This window comes from Tauraco erythrolophus, chromosome 3 (assembly GCF_009769465.1).
Source record: "Tauraco erythrolophus isolate bTauEry1 chromosome 3, bTauEry1.pri, whole genome shotgun sequence".
Classification (NCBI taxonomy): domain Eukaryota; kingdom Metazoa; phylum Chordata; class Aves; order Musophagiformes; family Musophagidae; genus Tauraco; species Tauraco erythrolophus.
In genome coordinates this window covers 31,341,048-31,366,852 of record NC_141467.1, presented here as the reverse complement: position 1 = coordinate 31,366,852, position 25,805 = coordinate 31,341,048, and the positions used below count along the sequence as shown (strand labels likewise).

Genomic DNA, 25,805 nt, shown 5'->3' with positions numbered 1-25,805 from the left:
CAGTGCAGTTTCAAAAGACAGACCAGTCCTGGATTATCTGAGCTCACCAAAGCTGTCCCCTGTGTGTCAGATCCCTATTTGTATTCTTTCCTTAAGGCGAATAAGACATCAGAAGCGCCTTTATTGGCAGTTGTTGCCACATGCCGGGAACCTGCCAAGATTAATATACAAAACATTCCCCTCCCTGCCTCCTGCTTTCAAAAAGTAACCAGCATAAAAGTGTTATTCAGTTACTACCCAGTCGGAAACCTCATGTTGTCAGAAGTTGTTACTAAGACGACAGTGGTTATTAATGATGTACCGAGTTGCATGCTTCGGCATATCTTTGGAAATGATACAGATGTGTTTATTTGCAGATGACTGGTTAATTTTCCTTTGAATCAGTAAGTAATCTGTAGAGAACATATGTAGCAAGTAGCTAGGTATAATTTATTCATTGTTCCTTTAATTATTCTGTTTTCCTTTATTCCATATTGTCAGGTTTTCAGCTGCTGTTAGTAATAAAAGCAAGCTGAAAACCCGTGAAGCTGAAGGCATAATTTCTTTAGCATTTTTCAAATGGGCAGGGGATTCATCTTTTCTTGAAATGAACTGATTTACTGCAACTACTCTCTAAAGCAATACTACAGAATAAGTTAAAACCTTATAAAAATTTTAAGCACTCCTCTGAGGAAAGCACATTCAAGTCATTTGCAGTATCTATGTAGAGTTATCTCAGTCTTTTTTGGTTGCTGGCACGGAGAGAAAATATCACTTCTAGAAATTCATCGTCATTTCAAACAATAAACTGAAACAGCATCAGTTAAACTATTGAAGAAAATCAACAGTGTCATTTGTCACCTCTGAGTTAGAGATGATGAATTAAAATCTCAACATGCCTCCATTTCTGCATATATCATAGACTGACAACAGTTAATCTTCTAACTAAACATATGCAAAAAAAAAAACAAACCTAGGTAGTTTATCACCACAGGTATGATTGCTTTTTGACCAAGTGCTATTTTGTATGTTGTTACCTGTAAAACCTTTTCTTTCCAATGAGATCTTTCTCCATTTTTTCCCAAGCTACAAATTTTTCATACAGCTGTTTTGCACTGTAAATTCGGAGGACCAAACTTTCTTGGGAATGTAATGTTATTCTGGGAGTGTTCCTTGGTCTGCTCTTCTGACAATTTCACTTTAAAGGAGTTATTGTTTGCTTCCTGACCACTTTCCTATCCCAGGTGAAGTTGCAAATTCCTGAGGGGCAAATTTTTGTTTTTGAGAATCATATTCCGTAAGTCATTCAGAATTTGACTTGGCATGAGAGTCTAGCAGAGGTTGTGTAGTGTGTAAAATGGAAAATAATTCTGATATTAAAGTTATGCCAAACAAGCAGGGGCATCTTTTTCCTTACCTTATGAGTCTCCTGTTAACAGGAAACTGTAAAGATTTGGGATATACCTCATTAAAAATTTTATTTACAAAAAAGCTCTAAATTTTTTCCCATGAAAGTTTGCACTCTGTCTCTCCAAAAGTACAATTTGTCCTTCTGTTTGCCGCTCTAATTTGAACTGAATTTATTTTGTAGCTATCCCTTGAACAACAGTGATCTGCATCAGTTCAACATTGAGGAGAATGGTGGAGCACCATATACCACAAAAATGCCTGCAAGGCACCACCACCACCACCGTCACCACCACCACCACCCAAATTACGGCGCCCTTGCTCCTGATAGCAAAGACATTGTTTCTGGAGTTCCAAACCCAAACAGTAAGTCCACTGCAGTGTCATGTCATTTCAGTAACTGTGCTGCTTTCAGACTTGTCTCTGGCAAAGAAGCAAAGGAAAGAAAAAGAAAACATCACACATTTCAGTTTTTCTCCTTGAAGGATGCGCTTCCTGTTATATTGTTTGCTAGCTTTGTAGTACGTGCGCATGAGACAAGATTTACAATTCCCTGGCGTTGCTATGGGGTTGTGAGTTTGGTGTTAGAGCGGTGTTACATAGCTGAACAAATACCCAATTAGTCACAGATACCGAGTCTGTAGCCACTTGGCACAGGGTATTTTTTCATTGTTACTGTTTGTATAGTTTCACAAACCTATCCTCGTTTGCCATTGTCTTTTGCTGATCTGCCCAGCTGGCCTTCAGCCCTCATTGTTTGGATCTGACTCTTGCTTTCATGTCTGGGCACAAACAACAGAAATTTCGGGGCACTGGGCAAACAGCATCTTGCACTCGGTTTGGGTACCAGCAACAGCTGCTCAGCCTCAGCTACCACAACTGCAGTGCGCTTGCTTGATGGAGAAATTCTTGTCATGTAGGAAGCAAAGAGGAGAGAAATCTATCTGTTCCTGATGTAACCCTGGGAAGTTTGGGTGTAAGTCTCTGATGCTGAAGATGTACAGGCTTTTTTAAGGGTACATAGCTCAGCCAAATGTTTGTAGGTTTATACAGGAACCGGAAGACAACATCCCTGCCATTGAGCAATTCTACTTCTTGCTCTCCAAATTTGTAATCTCTGCACTCTGCAGTATGTGAGGTGCTGAGGCTGTGTAAGAATTTCAGAAGATGGGCAAAACAAGGTGGGATCTATTATTTTCCTTGCCTCAAGAACTTATCCTTTGGTAAGTTCTTCCTTTGCCCAGTTTTTGCCTTTGTAATTGTAAATCACCCTGATATAGGCATCTGTCATGGAAACTTTCAGCCTGGGCAGTTAATCTGACGACTTTCAAATTCCTGAAACCAGGATCTTGTAATGGATGGTGCTGGGTGACCTTGACTGTAGGCTGTCCCACCTCAGCAGTAATGCACAGGCATCTACCTGCACAGGCACTTTGTCCTGGTTTTAGCTGGGACAGAGTTAGCTCTTCTTTTTAGCAGCTAGAAGAGCTCCGTGTTTTGAGCGACTGTGTAGGGTTTGGTTGCCAGAGCAGCCTAACCCACGACACACTTGAATCAGACTTTGTTTCAGAAACCCAGAAACATTTTCTTTAGTTTTCTTTCCCAAGGAGAGGGAGCTAACAGTTTTTAGGATGGGAGCTCAAGAAATAGAATGCAAGGTGTCGCAGACATTTAAGGAAGAAATCCTAAGCAGCAATACGAATTGCTTGCCGGGGCTTTCAGCAACGCTACTCCCTTAGGAGCAACCTCCAGGAGACGTGCTGTGCTCCTCTGCCTTTCGCTGGTTGTATGCTCCACACTGGCGTACCGTCGTGCTGCAACGTGCGTGGGGCTGGCGTGGCGCACCGCCAGCATGGCCTCTCCTCACCTGGTTCTGCCATGGAGGCTGTGCCGTTCCGGTGGGTGCTCCTGCACCGCTGATGGGGACCCGCATCTCGGCCACGGTCTGTGGCGGCCGGTGCCGGGTGGGAGGGTGGCACGGGCTGTCCCGTTGGGCGACTGCTGGGCGGCTCGTCCTGGCCATGAGCAGCCGCTGAGCGCTGGCGGCGGAGGGACGCTGGCAACGAGCCTCTCCTGGGCTGTCAGCCTGGTGTGGCAGGAGGTGGTGGCCTTTCTAGGGGCTGCGCCAGCCCATGTTTTTCTTTCCCAAATCAGAGTTGAAACATGCCAGGAAATGCAGCCAGCGCCAGCTGTGCTGCTGCAGAGCGTCCCGGCTCTGAGGCTGCCCCTGTCCCTCCGGGGGCTTTGCCCATGGCCCAGGTGCTGTGCCAGCCCCTCGGACCTCAGCCTCTGCCCCAGCAGCCAGCAGCAGAACAGTCTCCAGCTCCGCCATCCCTGCCGTGCTGGGCCCTCCCACGGAGCAGGAGGTGATTCAAGAAACGACGGCAAAAAGTACAGCACAGGGTGCTCAGCCCAGCTCTGTGCCTCCTCTTGGGCTGCACTGCTTTCCTACTCCTCCTTGCTGGTGAAATGAGCTTAGGAAATGCTTAGAAAAGCATAAGGGCAAATAGCAGGAGCAGTTCTGTTTGCGCCCGGTGAGCGTTACCCGTGCGATGAAACATGGGGCCTGGGGGGCTCCATCCCCCTGGGCATGGGGAGGACACGCTCTCTTCCCAAACCCTGCACTGCTTGGGGGGAGCATCCCCCCAGCCTCCCCGCAGCTGCACTGGAGAGAGCTTCAGCAGCTGAGACAGCCATGTAGCGCCTATTCCTGGAGGAATGGCCTATGTCTTTCTCTGTGTTTTGTCTGCCGAGCTGTTCAGGCGGCTGGGCATGCCGTGCACCAGCTTGTCTCAATGCAGGCGTGCTGCCCCACGATGACCCATTGCCCATCCTGAGGAGATCCGTGCTCCTGCGCCCGGCCAGCAGCGCGAGGCTGGTTCCCCTGGAAAGGGCAGACCACTGTTGGACCCGGTGTGTATACGTCATCAGATCACTGATGGTGTGGATAGGACCACTGCCCTTAAAGCAGAGCCAAAGTTACTCATTTGCAGTTTGGGGTGACAGTTCCAGGTGCCTTTTCAAGGTTGGTGCTCGGTGAGTTTGGTTTAGTTTGTTTTTAGTGGTTTCATTAGAATGCCGCTTAGGCTATTTCAACTGAGAAAACCGTCTTGTAGGGAGCCTGTGGAAAAGGCTCATAGTGTACGTGCCGAAAGGGTTAGGAGCACGCTGGCTGTCAGTCGGGTATCCAGGACGGCACACACAACAGTGTGTGGGATGAGAAGACTCAGGGAGAGAGGACGCACTATCAGGGACTGCATCAGGAACCAGGGGCACAGGGGACTGATGTCTGGCTCCGAGCTGCATGGAAAGGCCACTGCTGGGAACATGTTTCTAGGAAGTAAGTGGTCACTAATCTGGGGGCACTCTCAGGGAAGAGGGTGCTTGTGACCAAAATATCTCAAGTGGAAATGCCTGGAAAGTTTGAAGGTCTCATGGGAGAATACACTGTCCTAGTGGAAACTTGCTCGTGAGGCTGATGGAGGTGAGGCTGTGCACACCAGCACTTCAGTTCGGGCACCTTGTGGTTTTCCAAGGGACCACGGGCATTTTGTGACTTATTCCAGTTCCCGTGGACTGGACTCATCTGTGAGCTCTGAGGTGGTTTTAAAGTAATCTGAAGTAGAATGTGGACTGACCCACCCATATGTACCCGGCATTGAGTCAAGAGAGGGAGAAAGCGTCTACCTTTCTTTCACTCACGCCTATTTCAATAAACTCCAAAATTCCAGCAAAATTTGAAGGACAAGGGCAGAAGAGAAGGAAAGGACAGTATGCCCAGCCAAGGTTCCCTTTAAATACTGGTGTATGTTTCACAGCAAACACTCGGCCTGGGATTTTGTTACAGAAAACAAACCCAGGCCAGACCTGCCTGATTTTTCACATTCCATGTAATTTGTCTACTTCAATTACTGGAAGAAGTGAAATCCAGTGAAACAAATCTGACGCGTGTGTTTATGAAGGCGGTCCAGCAGAAGATGTTGTTTCCCTGCATCCAGCTCAATTACCGTGTTTGCGATGCTGCCCTTCACCTCAGAGCTAAGGTACGCAGATCACATCTTTTGGTGCAGCAGATCTTCCCCCGAGGTGTTCACGGAATCCCAGTCCCAGGGACCACCGTATTCAAGAGCAGTTAGCCTTGCAGCGCCAGCGCCGCCACGCAGAGGGGGTGAGCTGCTTGCTAAGCCTAATTGGCATGGCAACGTCGTGCATGGATTATCAGGTGCACGTGAGCAGATCCACTGGCAGCAGCTGGGGCCATCACCAAAAGCAGATGCCAACAAGTACGCAACGTTGCTCACAGAATTTTTGTGACGGAAAATGATAACAAGAAGAGGGGGCCCAGCTTGTCCCTTGAACTCTGGGCTGAGCTTGCAGGTTATCACTTACAAAAAGACATCCTTTATTCCTGAACGGCTCACTACGAAAGTCCTTGTGTAACCCTGAGCAGACAATGGTGTAATACAGACTGAGATTCAGGCTGGAAACAGTGCTTTGAAAAAACACAACACTGCCAGATCCCTTCTTGAAATGGAAGCCTGGTTTTGCCAAGACTTAATGCTGTCTCAGGAAATGTATGCCTTTTGCAGGACTTGATTTTTTTGCCTTTTTCTTAATCTGTTTTGAAGGTTCAGTTAAAAGGCTAAACTGACTGGCTTGGTTTTTAGAGCTCTCCCTTTAAACAAGAAAAAAAAACAGCTTAAAAGTCAGTTTTAAATCACAGAAAACTTGAATAATTTAAATAAGGCACTTTTTCCCCCCCTCTATATTCTTTCTTGACAAGAAAATAGAAGGACTGTGTTTTTTTTTTTTTAAAAAAGCAACCATCATGTGTCTTATTTTACAGCTGTAGTTATATATTCCTAGGTATTATCAGGCAGTTTCACAGTCTTACATCCACGGACGCAGCTGTGATGTGAGAAATGCCAAACTCTGGCATCACTAACTTCTGATGAGAGACCACCGAGGCGAGGTCAATGCTGATATTGTAATCCCTTCTAGGACTTTATTACCTCAGGGTCTGATAATGTTTCACCAATGCCAAAACCAGCTTTTTGCTTATATCCCTATAAGCTGCTTTTAGCAGTTTGTCCCTAGTCAGCAAAGCCCTTAATGTATATTTAAACAGCTGTAGAATTACATCTTGAGCAAGTAATATTTAATATTATTAGGACAGCTTAAGAACCTGATCCAAACAAAACTGCAGTCAGTGCAAAGATTTTATTGATTTCAGTGGACTTCAAATCAGACTCCAGAGATTACCGGGTTGTTCCCATGAATCTACCTAGAATCCATGGCAAAAAGAAATACAGGAGGACACGGATTTGTTAAGTCATCACATGATGAAGCTCATTTTTCTCGGAGTACTTGCAAATATACCTATGTATGCCACACCATCCCCAGGATGTTGGCAGCGACCTTTCAGGGCTGTCTCAAAACATAATTTTCCTTGTCTTTGTGTCAATGGTTTGCTCAAAATCTCTGTTGACAAAGCACAGCAAATTCCTGACAACAGTCTTAAGGAGGCTGACATATAAATAAAGATGTCTGAGAGAAGCCAAAAGCTATACTCTGATGTCTTTACACATCACATGTTGTTAGAGTGGCACCTTGGCTACAGAAATAATCCCTCTGGTGTCAATTGAGTTTTAGAATATATTAGGGGGGGTGGTGGGGGAAGTGCAAGAAAAGAAGCATCTAGCCCAAGGCTGGCAAAAGCCCCACTGAAATGTAGGGATGGGAGAGAAGGAGGAGGAGCAGGAATCGTTTGCTAAAGAGAAAAAAGAAAAGGAATTCAACAGGCGTAATTATGAAACATTTTAGATGGTCTTGCGGGGAAGATGGTTTTCTGACTGCTGTCTCTTCACATGCAGCTGAGTGTCTTGCTCTGCGGTTCTTCTGTAGCCTCCCTTCAGACTGTGTTTTTTTCTTTCTTTCTTTCTTTTGGGCATCTTTTAGAACTGAGCTCAGGACTTCCCCTTCTTTATGATGAAACTTCTCATCTGAAGAAAATAGAAACGGAGAGTGTGAAGGTAGTTGGACCATGGCCAGCCCTGCACGTCAGCATGAACAAGGTATAGCGTATACGGATATACTTTTACATGTTTATGCCAGAGAGCCCCTTTGTCACTTCATATTCAAAAGCTGCTGCCTTTTCACCTCCAGTTCAAATCAGCACTCATCTGCAACTGGCTTGCTTTTTAATCACCTCTTACCATCTCCTATGGGACTGAGGTTCGGTTTTTAGATTTAGCATTTCCTTCAACTTTGCCTTTTAAAATTTCAGAAGCTACTGCAACAATGTTATGATGTAGTTTTAATTTGGTTGTGAAGAGTTAGTCATCTAGGCAGCCCAGAGCTGTAAAAAAATAACAACACTTGAAGTGATAAAAAAAAAAAAAAAATCTTGTTTTTCTACATGAGGAGTCTGTGTTATGCCTTAGAACTCGCCTGGCATCTGATGTCAGTGGGTGTTTTATGCGTGAGTTTTTGCAGGGGTGGCAGAACAGCCTTGTCCCACTGTTTCTGCCAGAGATCAGAGGCCACTGGGTCGGTGGCTCTTGTATCCATGTGAGGCAAAATCCACTGTGCCTACACTGTGGGGTTCCTTGAGCTGAGTCTGGATAGAGCCGCAGAGACCTGGACCTCTGGTTTGCACCCACATCAGTCCTGAGTTGAACCCAGTGAAGTCAATGAGAGCATTGCGACTGGCTTCAAATGAGGTGGGTCTGGGCCTCCAGTGACTATACAGACCTGTTAAAAGAAAAGTGGTATTTGGGGAGTTTTCTGTCAGTTCAAGCAAGAGCTCAGTTAAATTACTTTACCTTGGTTTTACAGACAGCCTTTTGTTATTGATGTTATTTCAACAAGTGTTAGGGATATTAAAATCAAAGTGGAGGTGGCAAAGTGTATCAAAAATACAAGCGTAAAAGGGCCGTATGTCTATATAGCATAATCTTTTTTTTTGGATGAGAGAATCCAGGAAATGGAAACAAAGGCTGAAAATCAGTGAGTTGCATGTTTCCAATAAAAATGAAATCTTGGAATGTTTTTTTTTCAACATTCTAGTTAATTGAAGTTAATCCATAATGCACTGTTTTTTCCATCACGAAGATTTTCTTGAAGAACTGTGTTCAGGGTGTGTCATGGGGGGTGGGGGTGTAGCTCAGCTAAAGACTGCAGGCCTTATGAATGTGGTCATGAGGCAATGACCTATATCCTGACTTTTGGAGAGTTCTGAATTAATATATCAAGGTGGAATTTTTTAGATTTTTTTCCCAAATCTATTTGGTTATCATCTGTGAGGAGCTGTCATTTTATCTGACTGTTTGGTTTGAGTGGGAATAAAAGGTTATATTGTAAAGCAGACAAACTGAGGTGAAATGGAAGAGAAGTCTTTTTTTTTTTTTTCCCCATGGACCTTTTGTCAAGCTCTTCTAGAAGTACTCTGGAAATGAGTGCAGTTTTTTATAGGCAAAGCATTGACATAGGTTGCCAAAGGAAGATTCTCCATCTCATGGATTCATCCAGTGAATACTGAGGTCTTGTGAGAAGAGTGAAGCACTGTAGTTCAAATGTGATTACTGATACTCTGTCTTAACCCCGGCTGAGAACATCCACTTAGGTGCAATGTCCAGAATGTGCTTTAAAGGATGGTCTTACACTATTGAGCTTATTGACAGCTCAGTCTGGCATATATAAAAAAGGGCTAAAGTGAAGAAATGAGAAGTCTCTCTCCATGTTGACCACAGTGCACAAGTGGATAAATGAGTCTGGTCTGTGTTGTGCAAAAGATTTGAACAGATGATCTCAGTTGTACCCTTGTGATCTTGAAATTAGTAGATTTATGGTCTTTTTTCTTTCTTTAAATGAAAGCTTAAAACACTTTGGTCCTATATTCCACTGTATTGTGCAAGTAGTCCCAACAGAGTCGCTGTGACTTCTGTCTGGCAAAGCCTTACCTCTGATCCTCTCACTCTTCTTTCTTCTCTGAAAATCCATGGAGGGAAAATTCAGCTCTTCTATAATTAATGGTTTTCTTTGGCTTGCCCTGACAGCTCTAGAGCCTTGTCCACAGTCAGATGGATTGTTTATTTAAGGACTAATTAGCAGAACCCAGTATCACAGCAAGTCAGCGCCTCACAATAAACGCAGCTGCACAGTAAATGCAGCCTGTGTCTGCTGTGGTGGGACTTCCATCAGTCAAAGTTTAGCTGATGAAAAAGTCTTGCAGTGAGCACCAGAAGCTGATAAATGCTTCAGTTTCTGGCAGAAGGCAAGGATAGAAACATGAGCTGTCTAATGAAAACCCTCTGCTAGCAGTCATAGAGGGTTTGAGTTTAAGAGCTGGGCAGCAATCCTTTGAACAGTGGTTGCCATATGAATTCAAAGGAGGCCAGTCCCTCAAAATTTATTAAAGTTGCCATTTTGAGCCATCTGAAAATTGTATGTGCTCTTGAAACATGCCCAGAGTCACCACCGGAAAGCATCTCAGCTGTCAAGCCCTCACGTTACAGGCTGTGGGTTGTGACCGACAAATCATTCTGAAGTTCTTTTGGCCCCTCACTTGTGGTTTCTTCTTAAAGCACCAGTTGCTGACCTGGATCCCAGTCAAACATGTACAGAGAGCTTGTAAAGCTAAAACAAACAAACTGCAGGGCTTTGAGCTTTGAGTGGAGCCTGGAGTCACCTCAGCAAATGGCTGCTCCAATGAAAGAGAGGGTCGTGCTGTAAATATTGGGCTAACCCTGGGCTGAAATGCTGTGGAGCGTTGCCCAGTACAAAGGCAGCGGAGCAGGTTAGACAGGACTGAACAGCCTTGAACTGCCACAAGCACTTTTCTCTGTGAGTGTGGACTTGAAATCTCCTTTGGTTGTGGTAACTAGCTACTCAGCCCAGCAGTGAACAGATTTTAATGAGGGGTCAGTGTGTCTAGTTTCTTACACAAAAATGAAATATTGACAGCTCTGCTGCACCACTCTGTTGAGTTCTATTCCACTAAGTGCTTTTTATTCCCTAGTTTTGCATCCTCTGAAATCTTACGCTTAAGCAAAACCAGCGAAGCAGTTATGATGCTGCTTCATTTGCTCTATTTCTGAAAATAAAACAATGGCTTCCACATCTATGATGGAGTCCCGACTTTCACTCCCTCTCTTCCTGTTGCTAATTATTATTTTTTTCAAGCAAAGTGCTTTGGGGCTAGAATTTGTCAGGCTTAATAATCAACCCGTAGGAGAATTAACAAGAAATTGGGTAAATTAGATTCAGCAGTTAATTAATTTGATTGTCCGCTACAGCAAACTTCGTCTCATGGGAATGATGAATGGATGTGTCCAGTCTCTTTTCCAGAGCTGTTTGGTACAGTGGACGTGTCTGTCCACCTACTGAATGATAAAAGTCAGTTTCAACATGTGTTTTCATGCCCTTTGGTGCTAGCGGACTCCTTAATCTCCAGGAGAGACAAGCCTAAGTGTTACAGCTGTGAATGTATTTCTGGTTTTCTTTCTTGCAAACCTTTCCTTACAAAAATATGTTCTCCCATCCTCCCTTGCTTTTATGTGTATGTGTGTGTCTGTATATATATTTATATATAATATAAAGCCAAGAATGTATTGTCGTAGTTTCTGAAATCTTGAGAGTATGCTAATTATTAGTCCAGATGTAATTATTACATAGAAAGAAAGAATACTATTATGGTTCAAATTGTTTCTACCCCTTTTCCTTATATTATGCTCACTCTTTCCCTACCCTTCTGGGTCCTAAGTTTGGTGATTTCATTCTGGTAGGGGCAGAGGGGGTGTTACGATGGTCATGTTCATGGTTTCCACTCTAGGATCCACTTTGTGTCCTTTTGTATGTTTGCAAACATGCTCTTACACCTTGCTCTTTCTTCATTGATCTGCATCTTCATGTTACACCCAAATTTACTGTACATGGTGACTTTTACATATCTATGCTAGATACTATGTCTTCACTCATTTTATTGCCCCTAAAACCAGTTTTGTCCAGCTCCAGGTCTGCATTTCCTTAACTGACCATTGGTTAGTGGTTTATAACCGTGGGGTCTCCAGGGCTGCCTGTGCCCCTTGTGTTGTCATTCCATGCCTGCACTCCGCTACACCACCTCCTGTGTCTCCACTTCTCAAGGCCTCTTAACATATCAGCCCTGTGCCACTTGATACTACATCATTGTGTTAGAGGCATAAATATCTCATTCTACAAAGAATAACAGCTTGTGTTACTGTTTTCTATATAAAATTATTGCTGTTACAGCTAAACCAAGTAAAGCAAAGCTGCAGGCAGATCAAGAAAGGTTCAGAGAGCGCGAACCTGATGAGCCTCAATGGCTTTGCAAACTCTGTTCAAAGCTTACGGCGTTTTGCAAGCATGGTAATACGACATTACAGGGCTGGCCAGTTACACTGCTGGCTGCTTGTAAATGATACCACTTGCCAAAAAGCTGTGGAACTACCTGACCTGTGCACGATTGCAAAGCTTAAAGCTACTGCAGTTCCAAAAATCATTTGTGGTTTAAAAAAAACCCAGAAAACCAACTTACTTTGTTGAAATATCTGAGACTTCTGTGTGATACACGGATCAGAGGATATACCCCAGGAAACATGGCTACCATGACCCAATAAGACTATCATGAAGCTTGGCACTGACAGAGGCAGGATCTAATAATATTGAGCAATGGCATTTTATAAAATAAATTTGATACCAGGAACTAAAGAGGTTTGCTCCAAGGATATAAGCAAAAGAAGATTTATTGGAAGTTATCTCTTTCATTAGACCAACTGATAGTTGACCTGAGGAAAGTCTTGTGTATCTGACAGCTTAATGAGGGGTTGGTTTCTTTGTTTGTTTTTCCAAATGTATTTTTCTAATAAAAGATGCAGCTTCTGCTTGCAAACTTTGCCTCAAATAAGAATAACACATAATCATACGCATCTTACCATTACGGTGTCTGTTCGTAATTGGTGTTAGCTGTCACATGATAAAAATTCAATAAATCTCCTGATGGAAAGGGAGCAAAAGAGTCTGTAAATTTTCACGCACATTTGCAGATGTAGTTGAGTCCCAGGAAACAAAAAGGTTTGACCTTACATAGCTAATGGGCATTCAGAACCTATATATCTGTGTTGTCTTCATTAAAATTTTGCCTCTCAGTAGTAGTGACGACTAGCAACAAAGAATAAAACTTCATTCCTAAACAAAATATTGATTTTATTCTTTAGATGTCTCCAGCCAAATACATGTTTTAAACATGCTGTTTGGCTAAGAAGAGACTATTGATTAATTCACAGAGGCAAAAGATCATGAATCTTGTTCTTGGTGCAAAGTTTGATATGGAACAAAGCATGAACCTTTTAAAGCAGAGAGAACATAAATGTTGAGTACAGGAGTGGTATTGCTGTGTTTCATGCAACTATTTTTATATTCTGCATGTGTACTTAATATTCATTTAGCTTTGCAAGCCAAAGCCAGTGTCATCATTATCTGACACTGTACAAATCTGCCTTTGGTTCTAGTATCAGCAAATGTAATTGAATTTAAAGCAAATGTTTGAGAGGAGAAAAGCAAACTTAAGACCTCAATTATAAAAAGAAAAAAAGACATCTAATTTTATGTGTGTATCTATCTGAGCTTGTTCAACCCACTTCTATCAAACCTATTTAAATGCAATTCTCCAGTGTTCTTCTCTGGAAAAGCAAAGTTCTGCATCAGTGGTGAAAGTGTTGTGAACGTATTGCTGGTTTTTAGCACCAGCAGAACTGAAGATGGAAAATTGGAGTGTTATCAGGTATCTTAACGTAATAGTGTTTTTTTTTTCTTATTTATAAACCTTATAGGATGAGAAACATCTAAACATAGGATGAGTTTAGATTGCAATTTTAAACAAGAAGATTATTTCTTTCAAATGCAAGTTTAACTCTCAGACATTCAACTGAAAGAGGCATCTCAGTTTTCAGAATTGCATAATAAGAAATGATAAAATTGGAATTTTCATTAACATTATGCCATGTTTAGTTTTCTAATGACTTCCACAAAGAATGTTCTTAGTTTATAAATGAAAATAACATTTTAATAACTGCCAACTTACTACAACATTTGAATACCCAACTGCTATCTTTATGCTTCACTCATCACTGCATGCATTAAGGATTCTGGAAATGTAAGATTTCTTTATTATACCGCCAAGTAAAGTAGATTACAGCTTTCATTCTTGCAGCAATAGTATATAGAGATTCCTAATGCAGGCAGGTTTTAGGTCTTTGATTTTCTTATAAACTAGTGAAATGAACCATAGAAGATACTCTGTGGTTATGTATAGTCCTGAAATATTTTTCTTCTTTTGCCTCCTTGATGACAATTATACTTCAGGAGTTAAATTAGCAAATGAATGGGGTTATATGTAAAGGTTAGTAGAATGAAGGAACAAGGGGAACTTACATGGATGCTTAGAAGTGCTATTAGTCTGCAGTAAAGAGATGCTACTTTGTTCTGTGATTTGAACTCACTTCCAGTCTTTATCTTCAGTGCCATTGCACATATAGGTGAAATAGTCTCACCTAATCAGCCATGTGAGAGCAGAATTCAGTAATGATTCAGGATGTGCTGCGCTGTGACAGAGAAGTCCATCATTGCCAAGACAGGTTGGCAGAGAAGTGTTTACCTTTCACGTGTGTTCAGAAGCTAGAGGAGGTCTGGGTCAGGTCGAGCACTCCAAAGCCCCATGTGGTATTCGTGCGCAATAGCATTACCACTGGGGCAGGGGGAGGTGGTGGCCTTCAGCTGCTGGATCAGTATCTGATGAACAGGACAAGGCCAACAAGCCGATTACAGCAATGTCCACTCCTCTTGTGTGTCACTAAAGGTGACACTAGTCACTAGTGACATCAGTCATTAAGGTGCTACTGCTCCTAGTGGGGTGCAAGCAAAGTGAATTTTGCTTGCTTGAAGATTGAAACACTTACAGTCTGACCCAAACAAGGGCTGATGCAAAACTGAATGCCCAGGAATGGTTTCCAAGAAGTCTGCAACCTCCAGCAGCAGCAGCAGCTTTCCCTTTTCAGCCAGGTCAGTGAGCACCAGCATTTTGACCTCTCAAGTTATGAGAATCTCAATGTGAAACTTGCGCATCAAACACCACACTTGGGATGTCTCCTTTACATGGAGTCATCTGGCATAATCCTGATTACAGTACTAGGTTTAGACCTTTTGAGGGTTCCCAAATGCAGGGCAGCTCCAAAGGCTTTTATCTTGCTCTTGGTCAATATGGGGAAATTGGGCAAGGGAGAGAGAACATAAGGACTGAAAAATATCTATATCCATCTGAACAACAGATAGACAGGACTTTGGAACTTTTCAAGTTACAAAACAAGCTTGTGTCCTAAACAAGCATTGGTTGTCTTGATTTAGCAAGTAAAATACTGTTGCTTAATCTTGCTTGACTGAAATGGTATTTAATTAGCATCCAGCGTTAAAACAAAGATGGGATTTTTCATGGCCTTTAGAAATGCCACTGCATAGTGCATTGTTCTTTCTGCTGTTAGAAATCAATACACTTAAAAGTTGACAATAATAGCAGCCCTTTTAAAGTGCGTTGTAGTGCAGGGTGGCTACTAAGACTTTTGGTGAAGGAAGCGTTGTACTTTCTCTACAGTTAATTTTGTCCTTTTGGGTATCTCCACTTCTCATCTTCATGATTACCCCAGAAAAGCCACTTATGGCAAATGAATATTTCATGGGGTTTTTTAGTATGTTTGCCAAAACTACCATTATCTTCAAGACTGAAGAGATGACTCCAGTTCCATAAGTTGCTCCAGCTAGATGCTGTCACTTTTCATTTTAAGTATTTTTTTTTTCCCTTAAGAGGGAAGTGGGGAGAGTGAAAATTCAAAAAATATCTTCATTAAAAACAGCAAATGTGGTTTGGCAAATAATTGTTTAAGAATTATTAGAAATTTGTCAGAGAACAAAAAGCTCATGATAGGCGATCCTTTAACAATTAGTTCTTCAAAATTGTACCTGGCAGCTATGGCATTTTGAATGCAGAAATCTACTGGACCAACATTGCTTACACAGGAGAAATATCTTACAGCCTCAGTAGAGTTCTGCAGAGGTCTGGCTCTTTCCCTCCCGGTGTTTGCAGAACAGTTCCCTCAGGCAAGATAGTTGCATTTGTGGTTTGTTCCACTGGCAGGAAGTGTCCCCTGAATCTTGATGTTCCCTTTTGTCTGTGATTGTTTGTGGACCTGAGAGAAGAGTCAGTAAGACTGTAGTTACAGTCAGCCAGTGGGATGCCATGGGCGAGGGCAGAAGGAAGGATAAAGGAGGCAGGTTTTGAATTTAAAGGGCTAATCCTATGGTAATTTCAGTGGCTAAAAAATAACCAGTTCCATTGTGAACTACTTTGTCAGAGGTGACCTCAAGGATGTGCTGGACCGGGTCTGCTGATGCCTTGTACCTGTTGTGGCTGAAATTTGAATGACAGCATGACACATCTGTTGTGTCCAGGTGTATACGACCACTCACTCTTTGCAGCAATGAGAGTGGAAAATGAATGCATAGTCTAAGCTGTTATGCAGTTGTAATTCAAGTCTCATTTTCAGGAAACACAGGAAAGTTTTCCATGGCTGTTATGCCATTGCCCAATTCTTTTTAAAAATATGTAAGATATTACAGATTGGTTGTTTAAGAGTTCGTTTTTACAATCCTGGTCTCGTTCATACCCTGTTTGTTTATACATCAGTATTGACGTTGTCCTTTTTGTTTTTTCTTTTCTGCATGGGAAGCTTATTCATGCTGGAATTTCTACTGGATGTAGTTTGTTCAAGGCACAGAACCTTTAGGTCATGTTTGAACAGGTCACTAAACTAGCTGTCCTGAGGCTTTAGATTTCTGATCCAGATCACTGCATAGGTAAGGGGTTGACATTAAGTGCAAACAACAGCAGCAATGTTTAAAATCCTTGGATTTTTCTTTCTGATGAAGGAGATTTTGCTTCGCTTGCAGTTATGTGGAGATCCCTTCAAATCCCTCTGGTTAAATTTGCAAAGCCCCTTTACATTCTTAGGGTGATGTAAGAAACCAGTGTTCACTACAGTTGAGCATTGTGAACTTTTCCTTCTTTTGCCTGCTGTGGGATATTTCAAGACAGTGTTTTTCTTCCTCAGTGTGATCACAGGTTTGGGCAACCACTCCAGGGCCTGGCTGGGATTTTTCCATGTATCGTCACTCCACATCAGTTTCTTGCTTTTATTACTCAGGCTTCCCTGAGGCTTATTTTGTCTTAAAAAGAGTATCAAGTCATTAATTATTTTGAAAATTTTTTATTGTAAAATTTATCTGTGAGAGTATGAACTTGGAGATTTTATCCAGTATTGCTGAAACAAGTAAAAAGTTGACCTTTGACCATTTTGCTGACTTATTTTTCTAAAATATGTCACTGTGCTTGTCTTTTGTATTAAATCTAGGTTGAAGACAAGAAAGTGTCTGAAAAGACTCTTCATGCCCCTGTGTCACCTTCCTCTGTACCTGACCATATGAAGTGCAACATCCTTAAAGCTCAAGTGGAAGCTGCTTTTAGAGTAGGCGCCCAGGTAATCTGTGTTTAATATTTCACCTTTCTAGTTTTGGCATAGCTTAAACCAATTTTCCAAAATTGTGTTCATTCCTGAGGAAACACTGTATTTTATCTCAAGTGTCCACATTGATCTAGCTTTCTCTAGCTGCTTTACAGTTTCTTCACGTAACTCAAAATGTTTGATATGATGGAAGTAGGAAATTTGTCCTAACTGACATGATTAATACCGCTGAGAGGCTGAGAAAATAGGAGAGGAGGCCCGAAGAAATCTCCATGTTTTGATTTTGTCACTGTAGCTTTTACTTACTTTGTAGCTGAGACGCAATAACCTCTTGGAGTTTTCTGAGGCTACCCACCACTCACGGAAGCTGTGGTTAAGGGTGTTCTGAAGATAATATCTATACATCCAGATGCAATCTTTATTTTAAGGGATTAAATTTAGATATCTGAATGTGAAAGATTAGCTAGTCTATTGTTTTCTTAATTGTTTGTGTGCTTTTAACTAAGTTTCAAGCTGCTATTTTCACTGCTTGGTCAGAGTCTACATTGGATACATCCTGTTCCCAAAACACCACGAGTCTTGTAGTAATGCCACACAACTGAAAACTGCTGATAGATGGCATGACTATAAAAAGTTAATTTCCCAATCAGATGTACATCTAAGCAAAGCCTAAAATATGTGATTCTTTTCAAGTGTAATTTGTGGACAAAAGATAATACCATTTGTGCCAAAAATAAAGCCAAATAGAATGACTTAGAAACAAAAGTACATGCACGAAGATTGGTATGACTCTTATCCCAAGTTCCTGTGGTATCCTTGTGCATGCTATTCCCTTTGAATACAAATTACATTGGTGTTTCCATCACTTTGTTTCTTTTCACAATAACTTATCAGGTCAACATGCCCTACAAAGGATTTTGTTAACAATCATCTTTGTGTATTTGTTGTTTCGTGGCAGATCTTTCATGTGAGAGCTAGATTACATCTGGTCTAGCTAGACCTAAGGAAGTATCAAAATTTGGTTATTCTGACTGCCCTAGATTTCAAAAACAGAAACCATAAATCTGACAGCATGTAGGGGAAAGGAGATTGGTTTTTTTTCCTTTTAGTTTTTCCTTGAAGCAGTTCTCTCACCTCTCTGAATTCTGTGTTCTATCAACTGTGTTTTATGTAACATGTTTCTTGTTTGATTGCCCTTGGGTTTGCCCTCTGTTTCTCCTGTGTGTCTTTTCTACAGGATGTCATATTGTATTTCTCACATTTGTATTTTCTCCTGAATATACTTAATGGTCATATTTGACTGGATAGTTAAAGACTGGAAGCAGTGTGTGCTGTTGCATTCGGAGTACAGCATTACTAAGGCAAGATAGGAAATGTGCTAAACATATGCATCTCTCAATTCACCTGCCCTGCCTTCATTTTTCACCCTCAGGCTTTCCAAGGGAGAACATCCTGGGTTGCTTTTTCTTGCATGTCATAACTGTATGCTTTAGCTTCTGCTGTGTTGTAAATAAGTTTCAGAGCAAGCTGAGGACTCCTTTTTTCCTTCTTACCTGTGTTGTTTTGCACAAGGCTTTAGCAGTCAGACTGGATTAAGTAGATATCTGTAGGTTTGGCTCCAATGAGAAAAGTCTTCTGATTTCAGGGAGAAGGAGGGGAAGCAAGAATGCTGTAGAATAGCACATATTGTGGAAAAATAATGGCGTACAGTTCAGTTTGAAATCCCTGAAGCTTTCAGCGCTAACGATGTATGGATTAAGAGTTATAGCCAGTAAGATAGGATGTCACTTTAATCATGGAAATCCTCATTCAGCTCCCTGCTTAGCCATAAAATTGCCTGTGCAACTAGAGGTGAGTTCTTCTGCACTTGAACTCCCCTCCTGTCAAGTATGAAAGATTACCCTCCCCGGATATATTGCAAAAATAAGTAGGCAGAGGCCAGGCAATGGTCAGCCATTATAGTAAGAAGCTGTGGCTAGACAAGCACTGGGAAGGGTAGGCAAAAGGTCCAGTGTGAAGCTAGAAAATGGGAGGGCTACAGGAGGCCCCGATAAGCCACCATACCAGCATGCCATAAAACCACCCACTTGTCTTCTCTACTGACCCCCACCTAACCAGTAGCTAAGCCATTTCCCAGTGCCACTTCAGCCATCGTCTGAGAGAAGTGAGCCAGGATGGCATTACACTGCCCAGAGACACTTACAGCATCCTTTTGAGGGAGCAGATAAGAAATAGTTTCCTCGTGACAGACAACCATTGAACTCCATGTGGTCCTGCCCGTCTTTGACCCCATCTGCCATATCCTGCTGCCCAGTGTGTCTTGGAGGACTAATCCTGGTCTCCTCTGCCCAATTCTATCTTTTGATGCCAGTTCCATATTAAATCCCTTAGAATTCCTGCCTTCTGGTCTTATAACTCCAATTTCTCATGTCTTGTTTTCTGTACTGTCATATTTCAACTTACAAGGCAGCCAGGGCAAGAAATATCTCTAGGTTCTGTAAGGCACAACCCATGTTCCTGGAGCTGTAAGGCAAGGCAAGCTGATTTTCCTTATGTGCAGCATAGATCTTCCTTTATTTCATGGTATCACAAAAAAAAAGATGAGGATGTGCATCTCTACTTTGTAAAAGGAAGGAGAAAGAATCAGACTTTTAAAGGCCCCCAAAATCTATGGTGTGACTCATCCTTTGTGAAACTTCATGGGGCATCTTCATTATACTGTTAGGTGTAAAAGCACGAGAAAAATATTGGTGCACTGTAGGATCGGATCCAAATTAACAAACTGTTGCTTGAAATATTTGTAACAGCTCTCTCTCTAAGCAGTAGGAATATTTTCAATACCATATGCTACTAACATCAGGATGTGACAAGTTTATGAAGGCACCTCCTGCATGTAGTAGTAGAAGAAGAAGCTGTTCCTTGTTAATTTTGAGAAGTGAATGTTTGCAAGTGGAAAACATAAACTGAGACAGGAAATTTTCTGTAATTTTCTTTCTTTATGGCAGCTAGACACCAACACAAGAGAGAGCCTTACAAGTGAATGATTCCAAAGCTTATGATTTCAAAAATAAAAACAGGGAAAATTATGCAATACATTTGAAAATATATTCTGGAAGATGGTCTCTGAACTGCTTCATTTCAGAATTATGCTGAAGTGTTGATTATTGCAATTCCTGGGGACAATACGCCATCTCCTATGGCTATAGTCCTGGCTTAGAGACCGAAAATTTGTAAGTTTATGGTGCTGCTCACTGAGCCCTGCATATGGTTTAGAGTTACAGAGCAGCAGGAAACTAACACGAGTGAGTTTGTTTATTTGGTGAAGATGGAAATATTTATGTGCCGTTCTGCTAGCTGGAGAATCAAACTACAGTGTGCGTGGGGATGCTGGAAGCAGAGTCCAGGAGCACACTGCCGCAAACACCGCAGGTAAGAAATATGAGGAACCCACACATGACTGTGGGAACCTGTAGTTTACACAGAGCATGCCGTACAGTGTCTGTAGGTCTAGAGCAAAGGAGCAGTATTTCACAACGCACCTTTCAAATCGTGCCACAGGGATCTGCCACCTTCTAGCTGACAGACTGCCTACCGCAGTTCCCACATAATTAAGCTCCAGGGGAGCACTAAACACTGCGAAGCAACTGGCATATTTTCTTTTTTTTTCCCCCTTCCTTTTTCTTTGCATTTATTCCAGACCCTTCATTTGAGAGGGCGTGGTATAAAGCAGCAGCGAGGCACTGCCAGAATACAAAAGACCAGCTCTCCCTGGCATTTAAAACCCCTTTGCAGGTTGCATGAGTCAGTGCTGATCTGCTGTGATTGATCAGACGACTTGTTAGTATCACAAAGAGTTCCTTTTGCCAAACAGTTCATGGCCCAACTGATGGAGGAAAGATACTAGGGCGTTTCAGTTGCTATTTATATCCACTTTGGCTCTGGGCAAGCCCTAATTATCCTTAGAATTAAGCACAGGCTCCTGAGCAAATGTACAGCTACCTCAGCAGGGCTTTTTCTTTCGGCGGGCAGCGTGTGTTGTGTTCTAGTAGTTTGTCTTCTACAAGTGGTGCTCGTATTCTCCACCTGTTACTCAAGCTTTCCTAAATCCTTGGGTTGATGTAAGTCTAGCAGGTTAGCATGGGGAGAGAACTGAGGTCCTGTTTCTAATAGATACCTGTTGCAGCTGATTTTTGCATTATTTGCGTCTTCCTCTGACTGCAGACAAGGGAATGCCAAGCCCATTTATAAGATACATTTTAGCAGTGCCGTTTATGGAAGACAAAGAGAGGTGACGCTACCAGCAAGCTGTTCCTCACTGATCATTATGGGTTGTTTGTTAAGAAAAAAGTGGTGGGAAAAGGTAGCTTGGAGATGCAGTTATTTGCAAAGAGCGTACAAAATCCCATTCGCTTCTGCTTTATCAACCCCAAGGGAAATTCTTCACTGGCAAAAGGTATCTTCTATCAGCCAAGTTTGGGTTCATGAGCAATTGATTTCCCTGCCTTGATTCTCAGTAAACAAAGGGACATTTACGCTGAACAAAGGGATATTGAATCCTCTAGCTCCTTTGACACACTAACTTTCTTCACGAGCTTATACACATGCAAATTTTTAGGCCAGGTCGATAGCCATCTTTCTTTTTCCTCCCTGCCCTAGAAACAGGTACAGACCAATCATCATGTCGTTGTACTTTAAGTATTGTAAATTTTTGAGTAAGTGCAGGTTGCTTGTGCTGTCTATAGTTGCCTCCAGGAAAGGACTGGACTGTGATACAGAAAATGTCTCAGGACATGCACGGGTACAGATGTCGTCCTGCAGCCTGTGCGCTCTACATAGATGCCAGCCATGGCTGCCAATGTAAATGAGACTGGGATCTGTGCATTATTTATGATAGGAAGGGTGCATAAGTGAGGTGACTCACAGTTTGAGTCTGTCTCAGCTACATTTTTGATGATTCCTTGCCTTTTTCATTGTGCTATCTCCTTTAAGGAAAGATTCAAGTGTAAGGACTTGTCAAATTCAAAGCCCACGTGCTTTTGCTGTGTACTTCAAGAAAAAATTCACTGTCTTTATGTGAGCTGGGTCGTTGGAGCTTTATTCACTTAAGGGGATCTGAATTCAAGCCCTAATCAGGTCATGAATGAAAATAGAGTAGGTGAGGGGAAGACACTTGAGGATTTATAATCTTATGTGATCTTTCTTATAATAGACTTAAACAAATCCTTCTGGATCCCCAGAGGAGTTCTTAGCTTTCCCTAGATGTTGACTTAAGTACCTTGAAAGGATCAGCTTTTCCAACATTTTAACCTCTTTCCGTCGTGAATTAGATGCTGTTTGCTTCCCTCTCCTCCTTTCCTCCCTCTCTCCACCCGTCCTTGTTCACAGCCCAGAGCTGCTGCACAATTTGACAGCCTTCGCACAGAGATCAGAACTGGAATTATGTGAGTATAACAGGTCACAGCTGAGGTGTTCAGGCTGTGGGGGAAGCTTGCACAGCTCCTTATGTACACGATGCCTTCCTTTCTAAAGCTGTTGCTGTTAGTCACCCACTTGGATGAGCAATAAACTCACTGGTGAATTTCAGGCTAAGTAAAAAGAAGCAACTGCACTGGAATTCTCGGCTGGAACAGCAGCAAGCACAACATCGCGTCAGTCGTAATTGCTCATAACAATGGAATTTAAAAATGGCTCAGCTTCAAATCCTCTGTGCTCAGTCGCTATGGGGAAACAGGTTTGCTCAACTTTAAAAGCAAGGCTAACAGGAAATTAAGGGTATCAGAGGTATAAAAATACAAGATTTTGAACGTGTGTGGGCCAGGATGATCAATATATGATACATGTCAGCTCATTAGAAGCTTGTCAGCAATGATGCCTCACAGTCAGGGAAGGAGCTGAGGAAATGATGCAGCAGCCTTGCTGAGGTACAGAAATGGAGGGAGGATTTAGATAAACAGAATGGGGAAAAGGGAAATCTTTCCTTTATTCCCTAGGATACTGGAAGCAAATGTGGCAGTGGTGTCACAAGACTGTGACAACGCATTGTGGATATGTCAGCTATGTCTCCTAGCTGGCATGTCTGTAAGTGCCAGTACATGATGAGACAAGTACTGTTAATTGCGTTGATGTGTAGGAGCCCCGCCATAGCCCAGGAGATACATGGTGCCAGGCCCTATTCAGAGGGAGAAAAACAGAGTAGTCTGTTCCCAAGAGACCTAACCGTGATGCTTTTCTGCTTGAAAGGATACATTTGACATATTAAATCACCAAGGTAGATCTACCTTGGCAGAGTGTTCCTCCCAATGATGTGTGGCTTAGCCTGTATTATCTAATGAGATCAGCCAACAATCGGCATGGCTGACAAATGACAAAACGTTGAGGAAGAGCTGAAAAATCTGGTATGCATCAGGCCTCCTTATCTTCATCGCAGAGCCAGAAAAAGCCAAACAGGCAAATATTTCCAGGCCACTGCAGTGAGAGCCGTTGCCTCCTTACCTTTGAAGATTTCCAAATGTGTGAAAGCTATGTTGTTCTCCCTCCCTTTCTCTAACTGAGAACTTTGTGAAATTGCTAAATAAGAGACATCATGTGTTTCGTATGAGCCTTCCAGAACCTTGTCTTTCTCAGATGGGAACCTGACACCCCACCTTGGCTGCAGTGATCAGATTCTTCACACAATCTTTTTTGCCTATTCAAGATATTCCTATTGTGGATCAGATGGAATGAAAGCCATAGTGATGCCCCTTGTAATGGAGGAGAGGCACAAAGGGGACGAGCTCCCCAAGGTGCTTGCTTGAAGTTTGAAGAACATAGCCTGCCTTGCCCAGTGTCCTGCTGGAGGCTAACCAGCTTACAGTCCCAGCCAGAATCAGTTGTCTGTGCAGAAGCACAGAAGGCTGCAGCCAAGGTTGGGTCTTTCCTGTGTTCTCTCACTTGATACATACATGCCCAGTGCAACCAATTCCCATTTTGAGGTACTGTTCCTCATCATCCTGAGGCTAGCTCTTCCTTCAGAAGAAAATAGAAGGAGCTGCTGTTCACTAGACAAATTCAGCCACTGTGGCTTATGAATTCATATATGGAGTTGCTCCCACAAGCCAAAAAGCGTTCCCACCCCTGCTGAAAATCTCAGCAGAGTCTGATGTAGTGTCTCTGGAGCATCCACCTACTGGAGCACCTACTGGAGCACCATCTCCAAAGGACCTGGCTGCTGGGACAGCAGCAGGGGTTATGGGTGCTCAGGAGTTGACTGAAAAGCAGTCTGGAAACTATCAGGTTCAGCCTGGCAGCCCATTTGTAGATCGCTTATGCAGCCGTGGGCAAAATTTGGTATTACTTATGTGCTTTTCTCCTCTTTTCATCTTTTGGTGAAACTAGTCTTTCTTAGCAATCATCTATGAAGAGCGCCTTTACAATGGCATTTCTGTCCAGGCATGTTTCTTGTCTCTAGTATGATAAAGTAATGCTTTTCCTTTGTTTCTAACACCGTCCAGAAAGTTAATGGCATATGAAATTGGAACATTAATAATTTTTCTTTTGCTCTGGGCCCAGTGCAGATAAGAAAAAAGAATGGCATTGTGTGGATGGATTGTATGGATCTACCTTTAATTTTGTTTGGTTTGCAGTCTGCTAGCCAGAAGAGCCAGCTTGTTTCTCTTTGGGTAATTATTAAATGAATCTGCTTCTGTATAAATTAAGTTTCGAGGTCTGCTATGCCCCGAAACCTCTCCCTCTCAAAGCAGCAGCCTCTGGGTGAGTGGAGAATCTGCCTGAGTTAAGGAGACCTGAGCAACTCCATGCTGCTGCCTCTGTTCTTCTTACACAGGTCAGTACTGGGCTTTCTGTGGGTGACAGAGCCTCTGCCTGCATCTCCATATACAATTCCCCACCAGGTTCCTTCTTCTAGCCTTGGCTAAACTCTCTTGTTCCACTGACTGAGGGCATCCTGCAGTGGAAACCCAGTTCCTGGCCCTAGCACATGCACTTGTTTTCAAATGAAAGCGAACCATCTGAGAATTATATTGTGAGAGTTGTGTAGAAGTATAACCCTTGTTTTACATTCACATCTTTTTGGTAAGGCTGAGGAAGTCCTTGGGTGGTTAGTGAGTGTGATTTGCTGAGTTCGGAGGCAAAATGAAAGAAATATACTGTCACCTGATGGCTTACTGGCCTCCTTCTGAAAACAAACCAACCAACAAACCAACCAACCAAAACCCAACAAGCCAACAAGAAAAGCAAGCGTGGTATAGTTCCTGATGGCTGAAGTCCTTTGCAGATGTGTTTGCAGGTATAACACTTTCCTATGTCTGTTCATCCATAGGCATGGAGGAGAGGCATAGGGCAAGGAGAATGAGCCCATCCTTATTAGTGTGTACCTGCCAATGCACACCTGTGGTACCCAGTGTGCATGCCTGCATCACCAGAGGCTGTTCAGGCCTCTCTGTTTCTTTACATGCTCCTTCTTTCCCTCCCGTTTAGAGCGAGATTACTTACTGGTCTGCAGTACTTGCTTGTGGGTACAGGAGTCTTTTTCTGTTCTCTAAAGCATGAGTGATAATGGAGAAAATTAATACCAAGAGAAGTTTCTCAGGTGCTGATCATGCCATTTAGGAATTTCAGTTCTTGAAACATAAGCTTAGCCTTCCAGTGCAGAAAAGGCAAAAGAGAGTGGTAATACAGTCACTGAGCTGAGAAGAAACCAAGGGTCAGCTATTAGGGACTAATACAGTGAAGCACTCTTAACTGGCTAATGAGATCCATGGCTTACAGTGTTTAAGTAGGTGGAATTTTAATCGTTTCATTCCTGGTCACAGTCCCTGCATTGCATCCTTT

The 25,805-nt window shown here is 42.5% G+C and overlaps 1 protein-coding gene across 1 annotated transcript in view; it reads left to right on the top strand.

Moving 5' to 3' along the window:
* EPB41L4B (erythrocyte membrane protein band 4.1 like 4B) overlaps positions 1-25,805 on the top strand; it is a 183,343-nt gene that overhangs the window by 106,261 nt on the left and 51,277 nt on the right. Inside the window, exons 16-18 of the mRNA XM_086609114.1 lie at positions 1,571-1,752; positions 7,345-7,460; positions 16,866-16,991. Of these exons, the coding sequence (XP_086465240.1) occupies positions 1,571-1,752; positions 7,345-7,460; positions 16,866-16,991 (424 nt within the window). The remainder of the gene's footprint in view (positions 1-1,570; positions 1,753-7,344; positions 7,461-16,865; positions 16,992-25,805) is intronic.